Genomic DNA, 17427 nt, shown 5'->3' with positions numbered 1-17427 from the left:
ATTTTAAATGTTACTAGTTTCATTCAAATGTAACTCTCTCATTGTGTGCAAATAATTGAATTTCCCTTAACACCCTCATGACCAGGATAATTTTTTAAAACATTAAGAGAACATTTCAGACAACATTCAGAAATAATGTTTTCATAACTGTTTATTTTATTTATTTAGTTAGTTGGGTACCTGCATTTTGTTATCTGCAGGCGTAAAAAAAAAAAACATCAGAAATGTAATTATTTGTATTAAAGTCTATTAATCTTATTAAAGTTAAACACGAATTTGACAAGAGGAAACTAAATTATTTGTAGTGTTTAAGCTGATTATCCCATTAATAAATAATAAAAACACTAAAAGTAATTTTAAAAAAAGTTTAATACGAAAGACGAATTGGTTAAGACGAATAATATGGGAAATATTACAAATAAAAGGACATAAACTGAAATGAGTGATAAAGAAAAAATAACAGGAGCGTCTCACTTTCTCTGTGATGTTATTGTGGCTACTCTAAGCCCCTCCCCCATTCTCGATCTATCGCTCTGATTGGCTGACGCAGGTCCTGGGACAGCTGTCCCGTCTAGACCTCAACCGGGCAGAACCCGCGCCACTGCACCACGGACACACCGGAGCACGCAGAAGCCACGGACGGTCCCGATAAGGATTGTTATTTGTACACAGGACTCTAAGGAAGCTCGTTAGGTTTATTCCGGACCGGGACTAACGGGAAAGACGGTGCCGTTTCACACTTTAACGGACTCGCTCAAGTTTTGGCCAGGCGCGTCTAAACTCCTATAAGCTCGTGCTGGATTTCCGCGCTCCCGTGAATCGGTGGGATTTTTACCGATAGTGTCATCATGACTCGGTTCGGCTCCGGGCTCGCGCTGCTGGCGCTCGCGTTTGGGCTCGCGCACGCGTTCGGGGACGAGGAGGAGATGAGCTGCGACCCGATCCGCATCTCCATGTGTCAGGATCTCGGATACAATGTGACAAAGATGCCGAACCTGGTGGGAAACGTGCTGCAGTCCGACGCCGAGCTGCAACTCACCACATTCACACCGTTAATACAGTACGGCTGCTCGAGCCAGCTGAAGGTGAGAGTTTACAATACACACTGTAACCAGCCCCTTCACACACTCACTTACACATACACACACACGCACGCACACACACACACATTTTAAAATCTTGACATGATATGAAAGCAGCAACATAGTAAAAATAGTAACAGTAATATTATTATTATTAGAAAAAAAACTATTGAAATTATTATAAAAATTCTATAAATTACAATAATCATTAATCATATTTTTGTGACATAGAAACTCAGATAACGATGATTGATAACAATAATATTAATTATAATTTTATCATAAGATTAGCATAAATTACAAAATATAATAGAAATATCATTTATCATTATTGTTGTTATTATTATATGTTTATGTCAATAACAACAATAATTATTATTATTATTAAATATAAGAATTATTTTTTATTATTGTTGTTATTATTTAGGTGCCAATAATGTTTACAAAACAAATAATGTATAAAAAAATTGTACACAGAATTTGCACACACACACACACACACACACTTATGACGACTTCATACTGTCCTCAAATTAATCAACTTAGAATTATGCTGAAGCTACTTTATGTATCTGTACACTTTACAGAAATAGTATGTTTATAAGAACATTTCACCTGTTTCTGAACACCTTTCAGTTTTACGGCATTTATGAGGACAATTCCAGGAATTTTGTCATCACAAGTACAATGAAACAAACATAGTGTGTGTGTAGAGCCTGAGTACAGTCTCTGATTGCGTGTGTGTGTGTGTGTGTGAGCACTGAAGACAGAAGCAGTTGTTGTTTTATTGATTCAGGGTGGAGAAGAAAGCTGCTTTATATGTTGCCCGGTTATCACAAACATCTTAAAGCGAGAGCACTTCATTCCTACGCTGCTCTTAGATAGAAAATTGCATATTGATGCATGTTTTTAGTCCACAACTGCTGATTTCTTAAAGTGTATGTGACCACAGAAAAAGTCTATAGCTTCCTTTTATGAGTGCAGTCCTGTACCACAGAATTTCCCAACTCGTACATACACACAGCAGGGAAACCCATTAGATACAAAACTACATGCAACAGATGCATAATGCAACAAAGCAATGTTTTCTTCTCCTTTAGTGCTTCAGAAAACACGCTATACTAGAAAACCCAAATTTGTGCCATTAGACATGCGACACATGCCATCTGCACACATATAATCAAACAAAGCAGTGTTTTCCCCTTTACAACCTTGGAAAATGTGCAATACTAGAAACACACATTTGTGATACTTAGACATGTTTTTTTCCTCATTTACAGCTTTGAAAACATGCAAATACTAGAAAACACATTTCAAAAGAACAAATTTGTGCTAATTAAACATGCAACACGTGTCGGCTTGCACAAATAATACAACTAACCAATGTTTTTTCATGTAGAGCTTCTGAAAACATGCAATACAAGAAAACACATCTGAAAAGCACAAATTTGTGCCAATTAGACATGCAACATGTGTTGTCTGCACATACAATGCAACGAAGCAATGTTTTTCTCATTAAGAGCTTCTGAAAACATGCAATACAAGAAAACAGGTTTGATTCTGCACACGTGATGCAACAAACCAATGCTTTTCTCCTGTAGAGCCTCTGAAAACATGCACTACTAGGAAACGCATCTGAAAAGCATAAATTCGTGCACGTCTCAGATTGAGCTTCTTATGAGGGTTTAGATGCTATGCTGATTTTCCTAGCAACATTTTTTTTGTGTTTGCAAACATCTAATTCTTTCCATGCCTTTGCTTTCTTTCAGTTCTTCTTATGCTCTGTCTATGTTCCCATGTGTACGGAGAAGGTCCCCATCCCGATCGGACCGTGCGGCAGCATGTGCTTATCTGTTAAGAGGAAGTGTCTTCCCGTCCTGCAGGATTTTGGTTTCGTGTGGCCGGAGCTCTTGAACTGCAGCTTGTTCCCGCCCACCAATGACCAGAACCACATGTGCATGGAGGGTCCAGGCGACGAGGACCCGCCGTTCCACGCCGTCCGGCCGATGCCGCCGCAGGAGGAGGAGTGCATGGCGCTGGGTGCCGGCGTGGAGCAGTATGCATGGGTCAAGCGCAGCGGCAGCTGCTCGCTGCAGTGCGGATACGACTCAGGATTGTACCGGCGACAGGCCAAAGTCTTTACTGACGTGTGGATGGCAGTGTGGGCGGTTCTCTGCTTCATCTCCACCACGTTCACCGTCCTGACCTTCCTAGTGGATTCCTCGCGGTTTTCCTACCCGGAGCGACCTATTATTTTCCTCAGCATGTGCTGCAATATTTACAGCGTGGCCTACATCGTGCGGCTGACCGTCGGTCGCGAACGCATCTCCTGCGACTTGGAAGAAGCGGCTGTGCCTGTGCTAGTGCAAGAAGGCTTGAAGAACACAGGCTGTGCCATAGTCTTCCTCCTAACGTATTTCTTCGGCATGGCGAGTTCAATCTGGTGGGTGATCCTGACGCTCACGTGGTTCCTGGCGGCAGGGCTGAAGTGGGGACATGAGGCTATCGAAATGCACAGTTCATACTTCCACATCGCAGCTTGGGCCATTCCTGCCATCAAAACCATCGTCATCCTCATCATGAGGCTGGTGGACGCTGATGACCTCTCTGGGATGTGCTACGTGGGCAATCAGAACCTAGACGCGCTCACTGGTTTCGTAGTGGCGCCGCTATTTACGTACTTGGTAATTGGGACGCTGTTTATTGCCGCGGGCTTGGTCGCGCTGTTCAAGATCCGCTCGAATTTGCAAAAGGATGGGACGAAGACGGACAAGCTAGAGCGGCTGATGGTTAAAATTGGTGTGTTTTCAGTGCTCTACACAGTGTTGGCCACTTGCGTCATTGCGTGTTACTTCTACGAAATCTCCAATTGGGCTGACTTTCGCCAGTCGGCGAGGGATTCGTACATGGCTGCCGAAATGCTGCGGATTTTTATGTCTCTGCTGGTAGGAATCACGTCGGGAATGTGGGTTTGGTCCGCCAAAACGCTTCACACGTGGCAGCGATGTTCCCATCAACTCGTGCACACTGGCCGAAACAATCGCGTCAAACGGACTGCCAACGGCTGGGTCAAAGGCAACGAGACGGTTGTGTGACAAAGAGACAGAGGTAGCACTATCGTTTGTTCACTTTACGTGAAATGTTCTTAAGATGATTTTACACTGGACGTTCCTGGTGCAGCGGTTGTTCCGTGTAAATATGCACTACGTCAAAATCTCACTGAAGTGCCTTCGTGTTTGTGGACGAGCTACTCCACCGATTCTGGGAAAGCGATCAGCACCGTTTACCTCGCAACACGTCACAGCTGCAGGAATGCTTACGAGATTTGTTAACGCTACGTTCACATTCTGTTGGATAAGCGAAATATTAAAGCAGAAAGTGTGCAATGGCATGTCAGAAGTATGTGTAGAGGTTGCTAACCAACTTTAACCGTTGACATTTTCTTGTAATTTAACGTCTTGCATGATGTCAGTAAAGCTCAAGCGAGTTTTTGTGAAATGGTTTTTACAGGTCGGAAATTCAACTAAACGTGAACGCATTATAGCAGAGATTTCCTTCACTATTTAGAGATTCTATTTTTGATATGAAAAGCTATGATGGGACTTTTTGTTTTGGTTTATTTGTGCTGTCCGACACACATTCACTCTCGTGACAATCACTGACCGTGCTGATGAATGTATTGGCCGATGATAAACTCTTTAACTTTAAATAAGTGCCTCAAAAACTCAAATGCAGGTGGTACAGTCCTGGATTTCATGTAGGACTTCTGGATCGATTTTTGTACATAAACTGATGTTTGTAGGTGTAATGTGTAATTTTTAATGTCTAATGAAATGCTAATTTATCTAAGAAACTGAACCAAAATACATTTATTTAAGAATGCTTTTGTATCAAATGAAAAATTAAAATTGAAAAAAAAAAAAAAACATCCAGATTCCATTTGCATCTTTTGTTTATAGACGAATAGTTCACTATTAAAACTCTTTTTGTAGGTTTACAACTTCACACACCTTGTGACCCTAGTAAATCTGGGCTATGTGACTGGGAATTAAAGGATTGTTTTGGGCGTTAGGTAGCAAATCTCTGTTTGCAGAATTGGAGGCTCAACTCCTTTTTAGGTCGTTTTAAAATTCCTCCTCCCAGAATGATTTGGACAAAGATTTATCCTCTGGTCCAACTTACCCCCTCAGGGTCACCACACCCGCCTCAGGGTTTCTTGTATGACAATGTCAGATAGTTTTAGCTCTTTCATGGGTGGTTAGTCTTGAAATGCTTTAATACACTGAGTGAAACCAAACATAGATATACATAATCAATACGGGAATTAAAAATGACCATGTTTCATGGCCCAAAACAGTTGCATAGTCAAGTAAATGGTCAGTTTAGAATAAATACCTGATGACTGTGGATTGAAATGTTTGTCAGTTCAGTCAGCTTTTAATATAATGTTGCTCCCTACTGGTCATGTGAAGCACTACAGATAAACCCATTAGAGAAGAACAGACTTTTGCAGTGACATGCAATGAAAATTATTTTTAGATGTGAAACATCAGATTTTATTTTCAAATGTATATTTTTATTTAAGAAACAGCAATAAAGTCCAATTTTGAGACACTTAACGGTTAGTTGCGGTGATGGTTGTCTGACATTTGTATGCATAACTTCCAGGAAATATGCTTTAATAACAGTAAATGCTACTTTTGAAATAAACATGAAGTGGCATTTGAAAAGCATTTACCGTCATGATGTAAAACAAAAGAAAAAGTGGGACTTGATTGTGTCCATCAGAGAAAAGATTCCCAGACTGGACCGTGATGACCTTTAATTGGGCCCATCATTTCCACTTTCTTGTGAAATATAGAGGGGAAACACACCACTGAAGCATATCTTAATTTCTGCTGTATCTTTTTGTGTTAATATTTAAATTATAATATAGTTGGATATAATACAACATTTACTTTCAGCACAGTCGTGTTAGACGTTTGGCACTTGGCAGTAAAAAGTTTACAAATAAAAAAGTAAATATATTTCTTTTATCCCTGATAGCACACATACATCACCGAGAAGTCTGTTTGACATCTGCCAGACATAGTTTTGTATTTTGTATTTTGGCTGTAGTACGTTTCCTATCAGATGTCAAATATACGTTTAGAAAATGTCTTTAAGATGTTTATGATTTAATGCATGTAAAACTGACATCTCAAAGACGTCTATGAGATGTTTCTAGTACACTTTCCAGATGAAGAGATCTTAAACAGACATCTGACAAAAAGATTTTCATTTTATTTCATTTTTTTATTTCATCTGTTTTTTTTTAGGCATACATAAAATAATTTAGTCATAAATTACAGTAAGAGTCTTCAAGCAGTCAGAAAGCAAAGTGCATAAGACATTTCCACACGGAAACAGATTTTGTTTTAATTGAAAATTAAATACCCCATTACTGTAAACTTGAGAACAGTTTCACCAAAAAAAACAAAAAACATTATAATTGTCAGTGTGGTGGAGTAGAAAAGTAAAAAAGTCAGTACTGTACATATGAACAGATGTGGACATCACATAGCGGGTAATGCATCGGTAAACATGCATTCTAGGAAAAATCATCTAATGGCATTTGCTTTCTATGCATTATGGTTCTTTAGCTCGTCTGAGAACTGGCTTTAAAAAACTAAAGCTTCAAATAAATCGTCTTCTAGAAGCAAATGAAATGTGCCAGCGTAAGACCATTTCAGCATCATATTCTTAAATGAACATAGACAACAGTCATTAAAACGGTCTTGGTTATTGTATCAACCACACAACTGGCCACAAATCCGCATATTTACTTCAAGTTCAGTCCCTGAAAAAGTTCTGAACCTTAAAATCCCCACTCCTTGCAATAAAGTGCCACAATCTGAGAAATACATACGGGAGATTGCAAAGTATACAGAGCAGTTTTAGCCATGAAACTTTTAATAAGCACCATTATAAATCCCTCTTCCGGCAACATAACCCAAACATGTCTCTGTGATTTTGCACCCAAATGAAAACAAACTGCATCTTCAGGATGCCGGGGAAATGATGTGCACTTCCAAATGAATGACTGGGGAAAGGAAGGGAACGTTCTCAAAAGCTTGTTCAAGGACAGTCCAGCATTGCTCTGTGAAAGCGTCCTCCGGGGCCTGCTTCAATATGGAAGTGAAGCCGCTTTAAAGACACAACGTTCGGCGGGACTATTTGCCCTAAATGTCCGTCTGCAGTCAGAGCTCTGGCTGCTGAAGCACTTCCGCTTGACAGAATGGCGAAAATCTCCTGAGTGTTTCGTCGTCACGTCTCAGACGTTCTTAAGCTGTGAACGGTACTCGCTAGTTAGAAATACAGGGATTTCATTAGTTATTCTTGGCGTTAATGGTACATGACATCAGTTGTGTATGAAAGGAACCAACTAAAAATATTTTCAGAATTACTTTTTATTAAAATTTTAATGTTCTATTGGTAATTTTCCATGCAAAAACAATGTCAAGATTTTCAATATTCAGTTGCATTCTGCATCTCACAAAAAGTTATCAAATGACTTGTGCATATGGAATATAGTTTTGTTATTTTATTGCATGAAAATGGGAAATATTGCTTCATCAGCTAGCTAGCTAAAATGTGATTCAATTATATTTTACCTTAGTTAATGTCTAGTTTATTTATTTTGTGAGCTTCAGAATGTGTTCATTGTAATTGCCTGGAAAACAGCCACTCATACATACACTCGCAATATTTCTCGTACAGATTTGAAAGAAGATGCGAGTAAATGTAAAAACATTTTTTGGGTGATCTACTGCTTTGGTGATATGAGAACGTAGTGAGAAGATACCTACATTAAAGCAATGTTGGCTGGATTCTCTGTGTAAGAGAGAAATGAAAAAGCATGTTCAGATGTTTAATGGAGATTTGAAAGGTAATTAATAAGTCGTATAGTTTGGTGTCTCCTGATAAATCAGTTTGTGTGTTCTTGTGTACCTGGGGTATGTTGTCTTCCACAGAAGCACTTCATCACCACAACAAAAGTAAGCAATAGGGCAAACACAAGCACAAATGCAATGGCTGCGATCACCTTAAGTGGGAAAGATTGTGCTTTACCTGCAAGAAGACAACAAAAAAGTCAAAAAGTTTTTAAAAAACAGTATAAAATTTTTCCAGTTAATATATAAATCAATTAGCATAAATAGTACAAATTTAGATGAAAATAAATAAAACATAAACAAAGAAAATTGAAATGAGGTGGAAATAAATAAATAATAATAATAGAAAAATATATATATATTTATTCCCCAAATAATATTTTACATTTGTATAGTATATTATAATAATTCAATTCTAATACTAAAATTAGTATAAACTTTGTCTTTTAAGCTTGAAAATGTAGAGATGCCTTGTGAATGTTAGGATAGAGGTCTCTCGCATGAGGATGACACCTGGAACAGTTCACCCAAAAATGAACATCAGATCCTGTCAGATAATATCCGTTTTGTGTTGTAACAGAACAACTAGTCACAATAGTTGTCTGGTGCTTAAGACTACATTGACAGTCTTAGTTTATTGAAAAGTCTTAATTGCGTATGTTTCAAAGCCCAGACTTCGTCTGAAGAACACAAATCCAACAAGTGTTATTATACCACAATCAATAGCAGTGGAAAATTACTGCTTCACAAACACATCCCATAAATCTTGAATTTCCATAAACATCCCCTCTTATCTCTTATTCATGAAGAGAAATAGCCCTTGAAACCACACATCATAAGACTAAACAACAATGGAAAATAAACAATAATTTTAATGACTAATCAATGAAATTAGTATTTAAATGATCATTATCAGGGCTTTCAAACAATTAATCGCGATTAATCGCATCCAAAATTAAAAGTTGTCCTTTACATAATGTATGTATGTGTACTGTGTATGTTTATAATGTATATATAAATACAGACACATACAGTAAATATTTAAAAATATTTTATATTCTTATATTTTATATATATATATATATATATATATATTTTTCTTAAATATATACATGCATGTGTTTGTATTTATATATACATAATAAATATACACAATATAAGCACATATATTATGCAAACAAAAATGTATTTAGGATGCGATTAATTGCAAATAATCGCGATTAATCGTGATTAATGTTTTGACAGCACTTATTGTTATTATAAATAATTATATGAATAAATGGAATAAATGAACGCAACACACACAGGCTGCTACAAAGGATCATTCGATTCGAACTTTTGGGCGAGTTATTCTTAACATCTGACACACTTACATATGGTGATGGTGTTGGAAACAGCGCCCCCTATGGCACAGCTGACATTGGTTTGCTGGTCGCAGTTGTACGTGATGGTTTGGTTAATGGTCCATGTTTTGGAGTCGTTATGAGCTGAACTCCAGTTATAAATTACGTTTGTCAGACTTGGATTAAGCCCCGTCCATCTGATGGTGCTCTGTGGGTATCCACCCACCGCCGAGCAGCTTAAGTCACAGCTCACCCCCGTGACGCCACGTCTATGTTCAGTGCAGTCAGGTGTGATTGTAGGGGCGCTGTACTCAGCTGTAAAAAGAAGAGAACAGTGGAATGAGTGACATTTGAGATATCCGGAGAGGTTCCCCCACAACAACATTTCACTTCCCCAAAACCCACGTCAATACAATCATCCCAGAATCCTTAGTAAGCTGTGAATTTCCAAGCAGACAGACTTACATACGCAAATAAACCAACAGACATATAAACGCAACAATGAATAGGCTATTTATTCATATTCAAATTATATTTCACAGAATGGCTTCATTAATCACACATGAACACACTGTAGGAGTTTATCAGGGCTATGCATCATTCAGAGCTGAGATGAGGAACGCTCAAAATCTGAACTGCATTTGAATTTAAGCACCTAGTGGGGTGCATTAAAATTCAGAAAGTGTAATTTTTAACAATGCATTTAATACTTTAGGTTTAAATGACGTATTAACATATATTCTCATGCATAACATAGAAAAAGTATTTGCTAATTTGCCAGAATGCTGTAATTTCCTAACATTTTTAGACCTATGTTGATATTATTATTTTTATTTTTTATTCATTTTCAGGAAACAGTGTTGTTGATATTGTGTGGCAGAGATAATTGTTTTGACAGTGTTAAACTTAGTTTAGGGGAACATCTGATCATTTGAGATCAAATATATTCCACATATCAGGTAATAAATAGGCATAATTAGTCTAAATTAATAATGTATTTGTGTATCGTTTTTTTTATATTTCTGTTATTTGGTTGAATTGCGCTTCAGTGAATTCCTCTTTCTGTCATTCAGATTCAAACTCTCATTCAACTTCCTGTCTGTTGAGGTCGATTTGATTCAGAGTCGCTCTAATAAATTGACTATGAGCCCATTCTTCACCGTCTGTATCTTGTGTCATACCTGTGACTTCGAGGATAATGTCTGAGACTTTAGGTTTTGTCACTCCGATGACGAAAATGTAACATTTATACAGTCCTTCATCAGAAACTGAGACGTTTCTCATCTCCATGCTGAGGTCCATCTTGTTCACTTTGGTTCTGATCTGGTACTCGTTCCATGGTATGTCGCGGCCTTTATAAAACCCGTTGATGAACTTCTCTTTATCGTTTATAATTTTCTGTATGTACAAGCCTTCAACAGCTTCGCTGTGGTTCGAAGGACATCTGAAAGTAACGCTGTGACCCAAAACAGCCTTGATGTTCATCGCTGCATCACTGTCACCTATACAAACACACAACAACACGACAGAAACAACTCACATTTCAGACGCATTTCAGTCCACACGGATTATTATTATAGCTGGTTATAACAAGGCAGGAATATTTCAGTCTATATAGTAACATGAATTGTGGAACTTGTGTACAAAAACAAATTAGCGATATATTCTGTTTGTCTCAGGTTATTGAAATATGATAGAAGTCTCTGTTATGTTCAAATACAGCTAAACTTCTGTGTTTGTGTGGGTGTAACGGCATGTTTGTTTCAATCAGGGTGATTCTCTATGACTTATTTCAGTGGTTTACAAGTCCTTTTCTTACTGTCCGAGTTTTGCTTCCTCGTTCTTTTAACTTTTTGGTGTAGAGGTGCATTCCCCAACTCCTACGGCTTCTGGTAATTCATCCCTACAACCAAACTTATCCATCCTCCCGTAACATTTCTTTTTCAGTCTCTACACTTAGCACATTATTTTCATCACTTGTCCTCTTCGAATCAATAGTAGCTGTTTATAAAGAAAGGTGGCTGGTTGTTCGGCGTTTTAGCCAAATTACTATTAAACACGAAGAGGTGAAAAAAAATTAGGAGATTCTGCAAAAATGACATTCTTACCAGATGCAGCCATGAGCAGCAGCATGGTCATGACCAAAGCCAAGCTATAAAAAAAAAAAACACCGCAAAGAATGATTAAAAGACACACAAGCATGAACACTCAAAATCATGTGAATTTGCATATTCCTCAAAAAATTCCCATGACTCAATTCAAAATTCTTTTACCAAAATAACTGCAGGATCAGATCTTACTCACTAAACAACAGACTTTTTGGTCTAAACTCTTAAAATAACATTTATTTGCATAAATGGTTCCATTAACATCCATGGAATCTTTCTTTGGTTACAAAAAAGGCTCTTTGGAATGTTCTTCACACTATAAAAAAAAAACTGTTCACTGAAAAGTGCTTTTTGGAACACAACGTGTTTTTTTATTTTATTTTGGAAGCTTTATACTTAAGAGTGCATGTGTGCGACTCTTGCAGCATGTGGTCAGGTTTATTATAAGTGAGCAAATGGTACAACATCTCACTTCCTTATAATAAGCCTGCTTTATAGTATAAACTAATCCTGTGAGTATTTGAAAGAGGATATCATATCATGTGCAGCAGACATGAATTAAGTGTCCGTTTCTGATCTTTGTGGCCGCAACATTATTAAATGACGTGTAAAACGGTCAATATGGCTTAATGTTGAACTGAAACAGGAGATCTGAATGTCTGGCTTTAGCTTGGTGGAAATATATTATCTTTTAGACTCATGTGTTCAAGGCCCTGAAAGGACCTTACCGCATTTTTAAGATGCAACAACAACCAGGAACAAAATCCTTCTAAAACTTCAGCACAATGCAATGCAAGCAGGAAAAACATAATTTCCTGGTATTCCTGTACTGGTATGTAAATGCAAATGCATACACATCAGATACTAGCACCCACGCTTCAATGTCCACTTCCCTCTTAGTTTAAAAAATAAGTGATCCATGAACAACTACCACACACCTTTCTCTTTTGTACACAAGAGAGTTCTCACAATCCATATTAGTGAAGACATCGTCCATTGCTTTTCTATTAGATTAATTAGATTAATCCTCTAAAAACTCAGAAATCTGTGCACATCATCATCAGATTTAAGGACAAACATTCTCAGGATTACTTTAAAACTCATGACAGCACTAGTTATCCTCACACACACACACACACACACACACACACACAGAGAGAGAGAGAGCGCTGTACCTGTATCTGTGATTGTATAAGCAGCGCAGTTGTAAACTCATGCTGATGGATGTGTGTGAACAGCTTAGGCACTTACAGAGAGCAGACTGGCTTCTTCATGTCTTCCTCATCTGTCAGCAGCAAGCATACACACTTAAAACAGGAACTGCACACCTACGCAGAGAGAAAGGGAGAGCGGTGATGTCACTGACTTCATATCGATACTGTCAAAGGGAATTCCCACAACACACACCCTCCATCGGACTACAACTAAACAATGCTCCAACTAAAGAGAAAGAGTGAGACACACAGAACAGAGTGAAAGGAAACCGATTGTCCTGTTGTGCTGTAGACAGAGAAAACCAACCATTGTGTTGTTTCACTGTAATGCACTAAACCAAAATAAACCAAGCTGCTTGTGCCATTTCATTTGTAGAGAGAGTGTAACTAAACTAAACTGATAGATCTGCTTTACTGCAAATGGCATTAATCTAAACTAAACTAAAAACAAATAGTGTTGCTTTAGTGCAGATGGGATTAAACTAAACTAAAGCTTGCTGTGCTATTATGTACTACACTAAACTTGACATTATTTACTACAAGACTAAAATAAACTAAACATGTTGCTTTACCACGGAGGACATTAAACTATTCAAGTGTACTTTTTTCAAAACTAAAAATACTAATGTATACTTATAGTCTACTTTTTATGTACTTCTGAGAAATGCACTTTATGTACTTCAAACGAGTTATTTACTTAGAAAACTAGTTTCTTTTATAAACTAAAAAGTGGGACAATTTAGTCTCAAGTAGCATTAAAAAGCACACTTAGTATACTACTTGTACATGGTTTTTAATATACAAACTACAAGCATACTTAAAATATACTTAATCTTTACTTAAGTATACTTAATAAAATGAGCTGATGATGCTGCTAGACTCCAGATGACATTCATTTAAATTAAACTAAATGTAAACTATGTCTACAATAAACTACTAAACTAAACTAAGCTGAAAACCAACGCAAATTAAACTAAAATTAGTGTTTTTGTTTGTTTGTTTTTTATTAATAACCATTGCTAGCTGGTAATTTTGTCTAGTGCGCTAATTAATGTTTATAGCATGATTTTTAGCAAAAACCTGTCCAAAAACCTGTTTTGATTATTGTTAGTTCAAGTGCCAGCGATGCAGTGTTGCCAGATATTGGTATTAAAACAAATACAAATAAACTGCAATTATTTCAAATCTTATGAAAATAAGATAAGATAAAGATATCGCTGACCCTAAACTGAAACTTCCTACTTTATTACCATTAGAAAGTGTTAAAATAAGTGCAATAAACACGAATCCCAAGAATACTTATAATAGCTGGATCTGGCAACACAGTCACTCACAACTCTCTCAGCCCTTGATCACTTTCATACCTTTATTACTTTCATACCACGGATGCAAAACATTCTTGCAAACTGTCTAAACTGAATTATACATGTCATACAGAGATATTCATATGAGTTCAACAGCAAATTAGTCATTCAGAGAACAAATGTTATTCAGAGATAACATGTAAATGTCAGAGATCACATGTGACACATTTACAGTGAAATCAAAGAGCTTCATTATAAATGATCCACCCTAAACTGGAACCGATCGAAGGAAATAAAAGCTTCTGTGATCACAGACACAGCTTTAACAAAAGGGAAGAGAAATAAAGAGAAACGTCAGCTTAATTACACGTTCTCCAGCATAACCCGAGATGTTTCAATATCACACTAATCAGATCGTGTCAAGATCCACAAAAGCCTTCATCAGATCCAGCTGCACACAAGTGACAGTCAAAGCGTGTGAAAGTGTGTTTGTGGACAACGACTAATAAAATGATGAACTGTGTCAATAAAGAGGTTAAAAAGAGAGAGCACTTACTAGGTTTAACAGGTGTCTCCTCCAGCGCGCTTGAGATGAAATGAAACACACAAATAACAGTTCCTTGAGATGACAGACAGTGAGCGAGCGAGAGAGCAAGAGAGAGAGAGAGAGAGGGGAAGTGGTCTTTATTAAGAGAGTAACCACACAACTGAACGCAGTGCATGAACACGAATACTGCTGAAAATGAATTTGTAATATATATAACACTGGAGCACAAAACCAGTCATTAGGGTCATCTGAAAGCTGAATAAATAATCTTTCCGTTAATGTATGGTTTGTTTAGGAGGACAATATTTGGCTGAGATACAACTATTGAAAAAAAAATCTGGAATCTGAGGATGCAAAAAATCTAAATGTTGAGAAAATCGCCTTTAAAGTTGTCCAAATGAATTCTTAGCAATGCATATTACTAAACAGAAATTAAGTTTAGATATATTTACAGTAGGAAATTTACTAAATATCTTCATGGAACATGATCTTTACTTAATTTCCTAATGATTTTTGGCATAAAAGAAAAATCGATGATTTGGACCCTACAATGTATTTTTGGCTGTTGCTACAAATATACCCCAGAGACTTCAGACTGCTTTACTGCTCCAGGGTCACATATAAGGTTTCTATATATAATGAACTGGACTAAAGTAAACTAAACACGCAAAAGAAGATATTTTAAATAATGTTGGTAAACGAATGATTTTGGGCCCCGCTGACTTCCATTGAACCAAAAACAATGGAAGTCAATGGGACCCAAAATGGTTTGGTTAAAAATGATGGCAGAACGGTCATTTTTTTACTCAACTACATACTGCACTAAACTGGGTTAAACAATGAATACCCAAATGAAATAAAACGCACTTTAAAAAGTCTCCACCTACTTCAACATACAGTAAATACTTAAGTTCAATTGCCAAATGTATTATTTTATCATTCAATTATAATTTTATAATTAAATATAATCAAATTGACTGTACAAGTCATTTCAACTTAAAATATATTGAAATAAAGGATTGTTTTAATTCATGGGCATCCATGTAATATCTCATTTAGTCATTTTTTTATATTTATCATTTATTTCTTTGCTTCTAGTACTTTTTTATAATTGTTTAATCGTATGTGTGTGGGGTTTGATGAATAAGAGAAAAGAAGGAATATAGCAGATTTAAGGTGTTATAGGATGTAGTTGTGAAGCGGTTTGGTATAACAATGTCATAATAAATACCTGCAGGCTTTTTATGAGAGAGGTTTGGTTTCGACAGTGTGGGCACATTTAAGGTCACCTAAAGAGAAAAACATTTACATGTTGTTTTACATTATAATTCAGTTATTATGTCTTTTTTTTACACCTGATGAAATGATAATTCTGAAAACATTCATATGCTAACAGCTCAATGATTGCACACACACACACACACACACACACGATTCTTTATTATCTCCTGACTTCACAAGAACTGCATGAATTCAGCCTGGATTAACCCACACAAAACTCACTGGTAAAAAAAAACTAGTAAAAAACTACCACAATGTGACTCTGTTAGGATGCAAGTTTAAATATTTTACCCAGAGTATATTCATGCATTCATCAGATACTTTGTTACTACACTACATTCCCTCAGAATCGAACCCTAACCTTAGTGTTGCAAGTCTCATGCTCTACAGTTTGAGCTACAGGGGGAAAGTCCCAAAAACATGGAGCAGCTCAGATCACTAGATGTTCTGAGGATTTAAAGAGAAATGTTTGAGTTGATATTGAGAACTTTGTACTTTTTTTAACTCCAGTACAAATATCTAAACATTCTTAAATCAAGATACATTTACTTGAGAAGCAAAATGACACAAGATATTAAGTCTACTTTCTGAAAAATGTATCAAAATTAAGAGAGTATTTGTTTAAATGTCTACCATGGGGTAGATATATATATAAAAAATAATTAAGCATTACATGACATTAAGCAAACTCTTTTTTCTTCTTCTTCTTCTTCTTCTTAGGTAAATTATTCTTGTATTTAAGAATGTTTGGATATTTTTACTGGAAAATAATTTTTGCAGTATTGATACATTTGAGAACAGTTTGAGACATTGTTCCTCTTTTCAGACTCCAGAGGAGACACATGTGAGACCCCCGCAGGGATCTTTATGTCAGTAAAATTATCTGAAAAGCAGTGGACTTCAGTCAAAATCTTAGATTTCAGACAGCCACAGACTTTCCACTTTGTCCTTCTCTTACGGGATGTGTTGTTGTGTGATTTTACTTCCTACTGTATGATACCTAGAGTGTATTGGAGAAAGCCATTGTGGTTGGGACGTGGGTTCATCAATGTGATCTGAAAACCTGGTTATTAGGTCTAGACAAAGGCATTATGGGACGTGAACTCTGTGTGAAGCTGCTGCTTGTGTTGGTGACCTTTGTTTATTTCCCTCCTGATTTGCTTCTATTTATAATAGAATGGTCAGTATGTATACTACATGTTCAGTTATATTATCTGAAGAATTTATTTACTATATATATATATAGCTCTGAAAAATGTCATAAAAGTACCATAATATTAGTCAATTTAACTATATTTGTACATTTTATGAAGAAAATGTGAATTTTGACATGGCAAAACCACCTGCATTCCTTACTTTTGACAGTGACAAAGATGTTCTGATAAACCTGCTGAGTAATTCTGTTGTGGGCCAACATCAAGTCAAGTCAATATTCCGCTTTATAGATCACAAATGCTAATTATTAATTCTGGAGTTAATATATCTTTAATAATGAATGACACTTACCTTTAACATCACTAATGGTTTCAGGTTGCTCAGGAAGTCATTTGACCAAAAACATGACAGAAGGCCCAGGCTTCACACCTGGTCACATGATTAGTCACCAGCAGCAGGAC

General features: G+C 36.7%; 2 protein-coding genes across 2 annotated transcripts; one reads left to right on the top strand and one right to left on the bottom strand.

Moving 5' to 3' along the window:
- The first annotated feature begins 575 nt into the window (after positions 1–575).
- On the top strand, positions 576–4990 carry LOC132123364 (frizzled-4-like). Its single transcript, XM_059533934.1, has 2 exons — positions 576–1085; positions 2852–4990. The coding sequence occupies exons 1-2, from the start codon at positions 849–851 to the stop codon at positions 4175–4177; spliced, it is 1563 nt and encodes a 520-aa protein (XP_059389917.1). The 5' UTR covers positions 576–848; the 3' UTR covers positions 4178–4990.
- A 2965-nt stretch (positions 4991–7955) lies between these two features.
- LOC132123148 (cell adhesion molecule 2) lies at positions 7956–14560 on the bottom strand. The gene is made up of 6 exons (XM_059533707.1): positions 14540–14560; positions 12717–12793; positions 11466–11509; positions 10539–10859; positions 9388–9672; positions 7956–8192 (listed from the first exon to the last, which is right to left on the bottom strand). Exons 2-6 carry the CDS (start codon positions 12737–12739, stop codon positions 8050–8052), a joined length of 816 nt encoding a protein of 271 aa, XP_059389690.1. The 5' UTR covers positions 12740–12793; positions 14540–14560; the 3' UTR covers positions 7956–8049.
- Positions 14561–17427: the final 2867 nt, after the last annotated feature.

This window comes from Carassius carassius, chromosome 41 (assembly GCF_963082965.1).
Source record: "Carassius carassius chromosome 41, fCarCar2.1, whole genome shotgun sequence".
NCBI classification, from domain to species: domain Eukaryota; kingdom Metazoa; phylum Chordata; class Actinopteri; order Cypriniformes; family Cyprinidae; genus Carassius; species Carassius carassius.
This window is presented reverse-complemented; position numbering and strand designations above follow the sequence as displayed.

Excerpts from the sequence above, each read along its gene's own strand:
- LOC132123364 (XM_059533934.1), top strand. The coding sequence starts at position 849 with ATGACTCGGTTCGGCTCCGGGCTCGCGCTGCTGGCGCTCGCGTTTGGG. Across the intron at positions 1,086-2,851 it reads GCTGCTCGAGCCAGCTGAAG|TTCTTCTTATGCTCTGTCTA; the intron begins GTGAGAGTTTAC and ends GCTTTCTTTCAG.
- LOC132123148 (XM_059533707.1), bottom strand. The coding sequence starts at position 12,739 with ATGAAGAAGCCAGTCTGCTCTCT. Across the intron at positions 11,510-12,716 it reads AAGAAGCCAGTCTGCTCTCT|CTTGGCTTTGGTCATGACCA; the intron begins GTAAGTGCCTAA and ends TTTTTTTTATAG. Across the intron at positions 10,860-11,465 it reads GCTGCTCATGGCTGCATCTG|GTGACAGTGATGCAGCGATG; the intron begins GTAAGAATGTCA and ends GTGTTTGTATAG.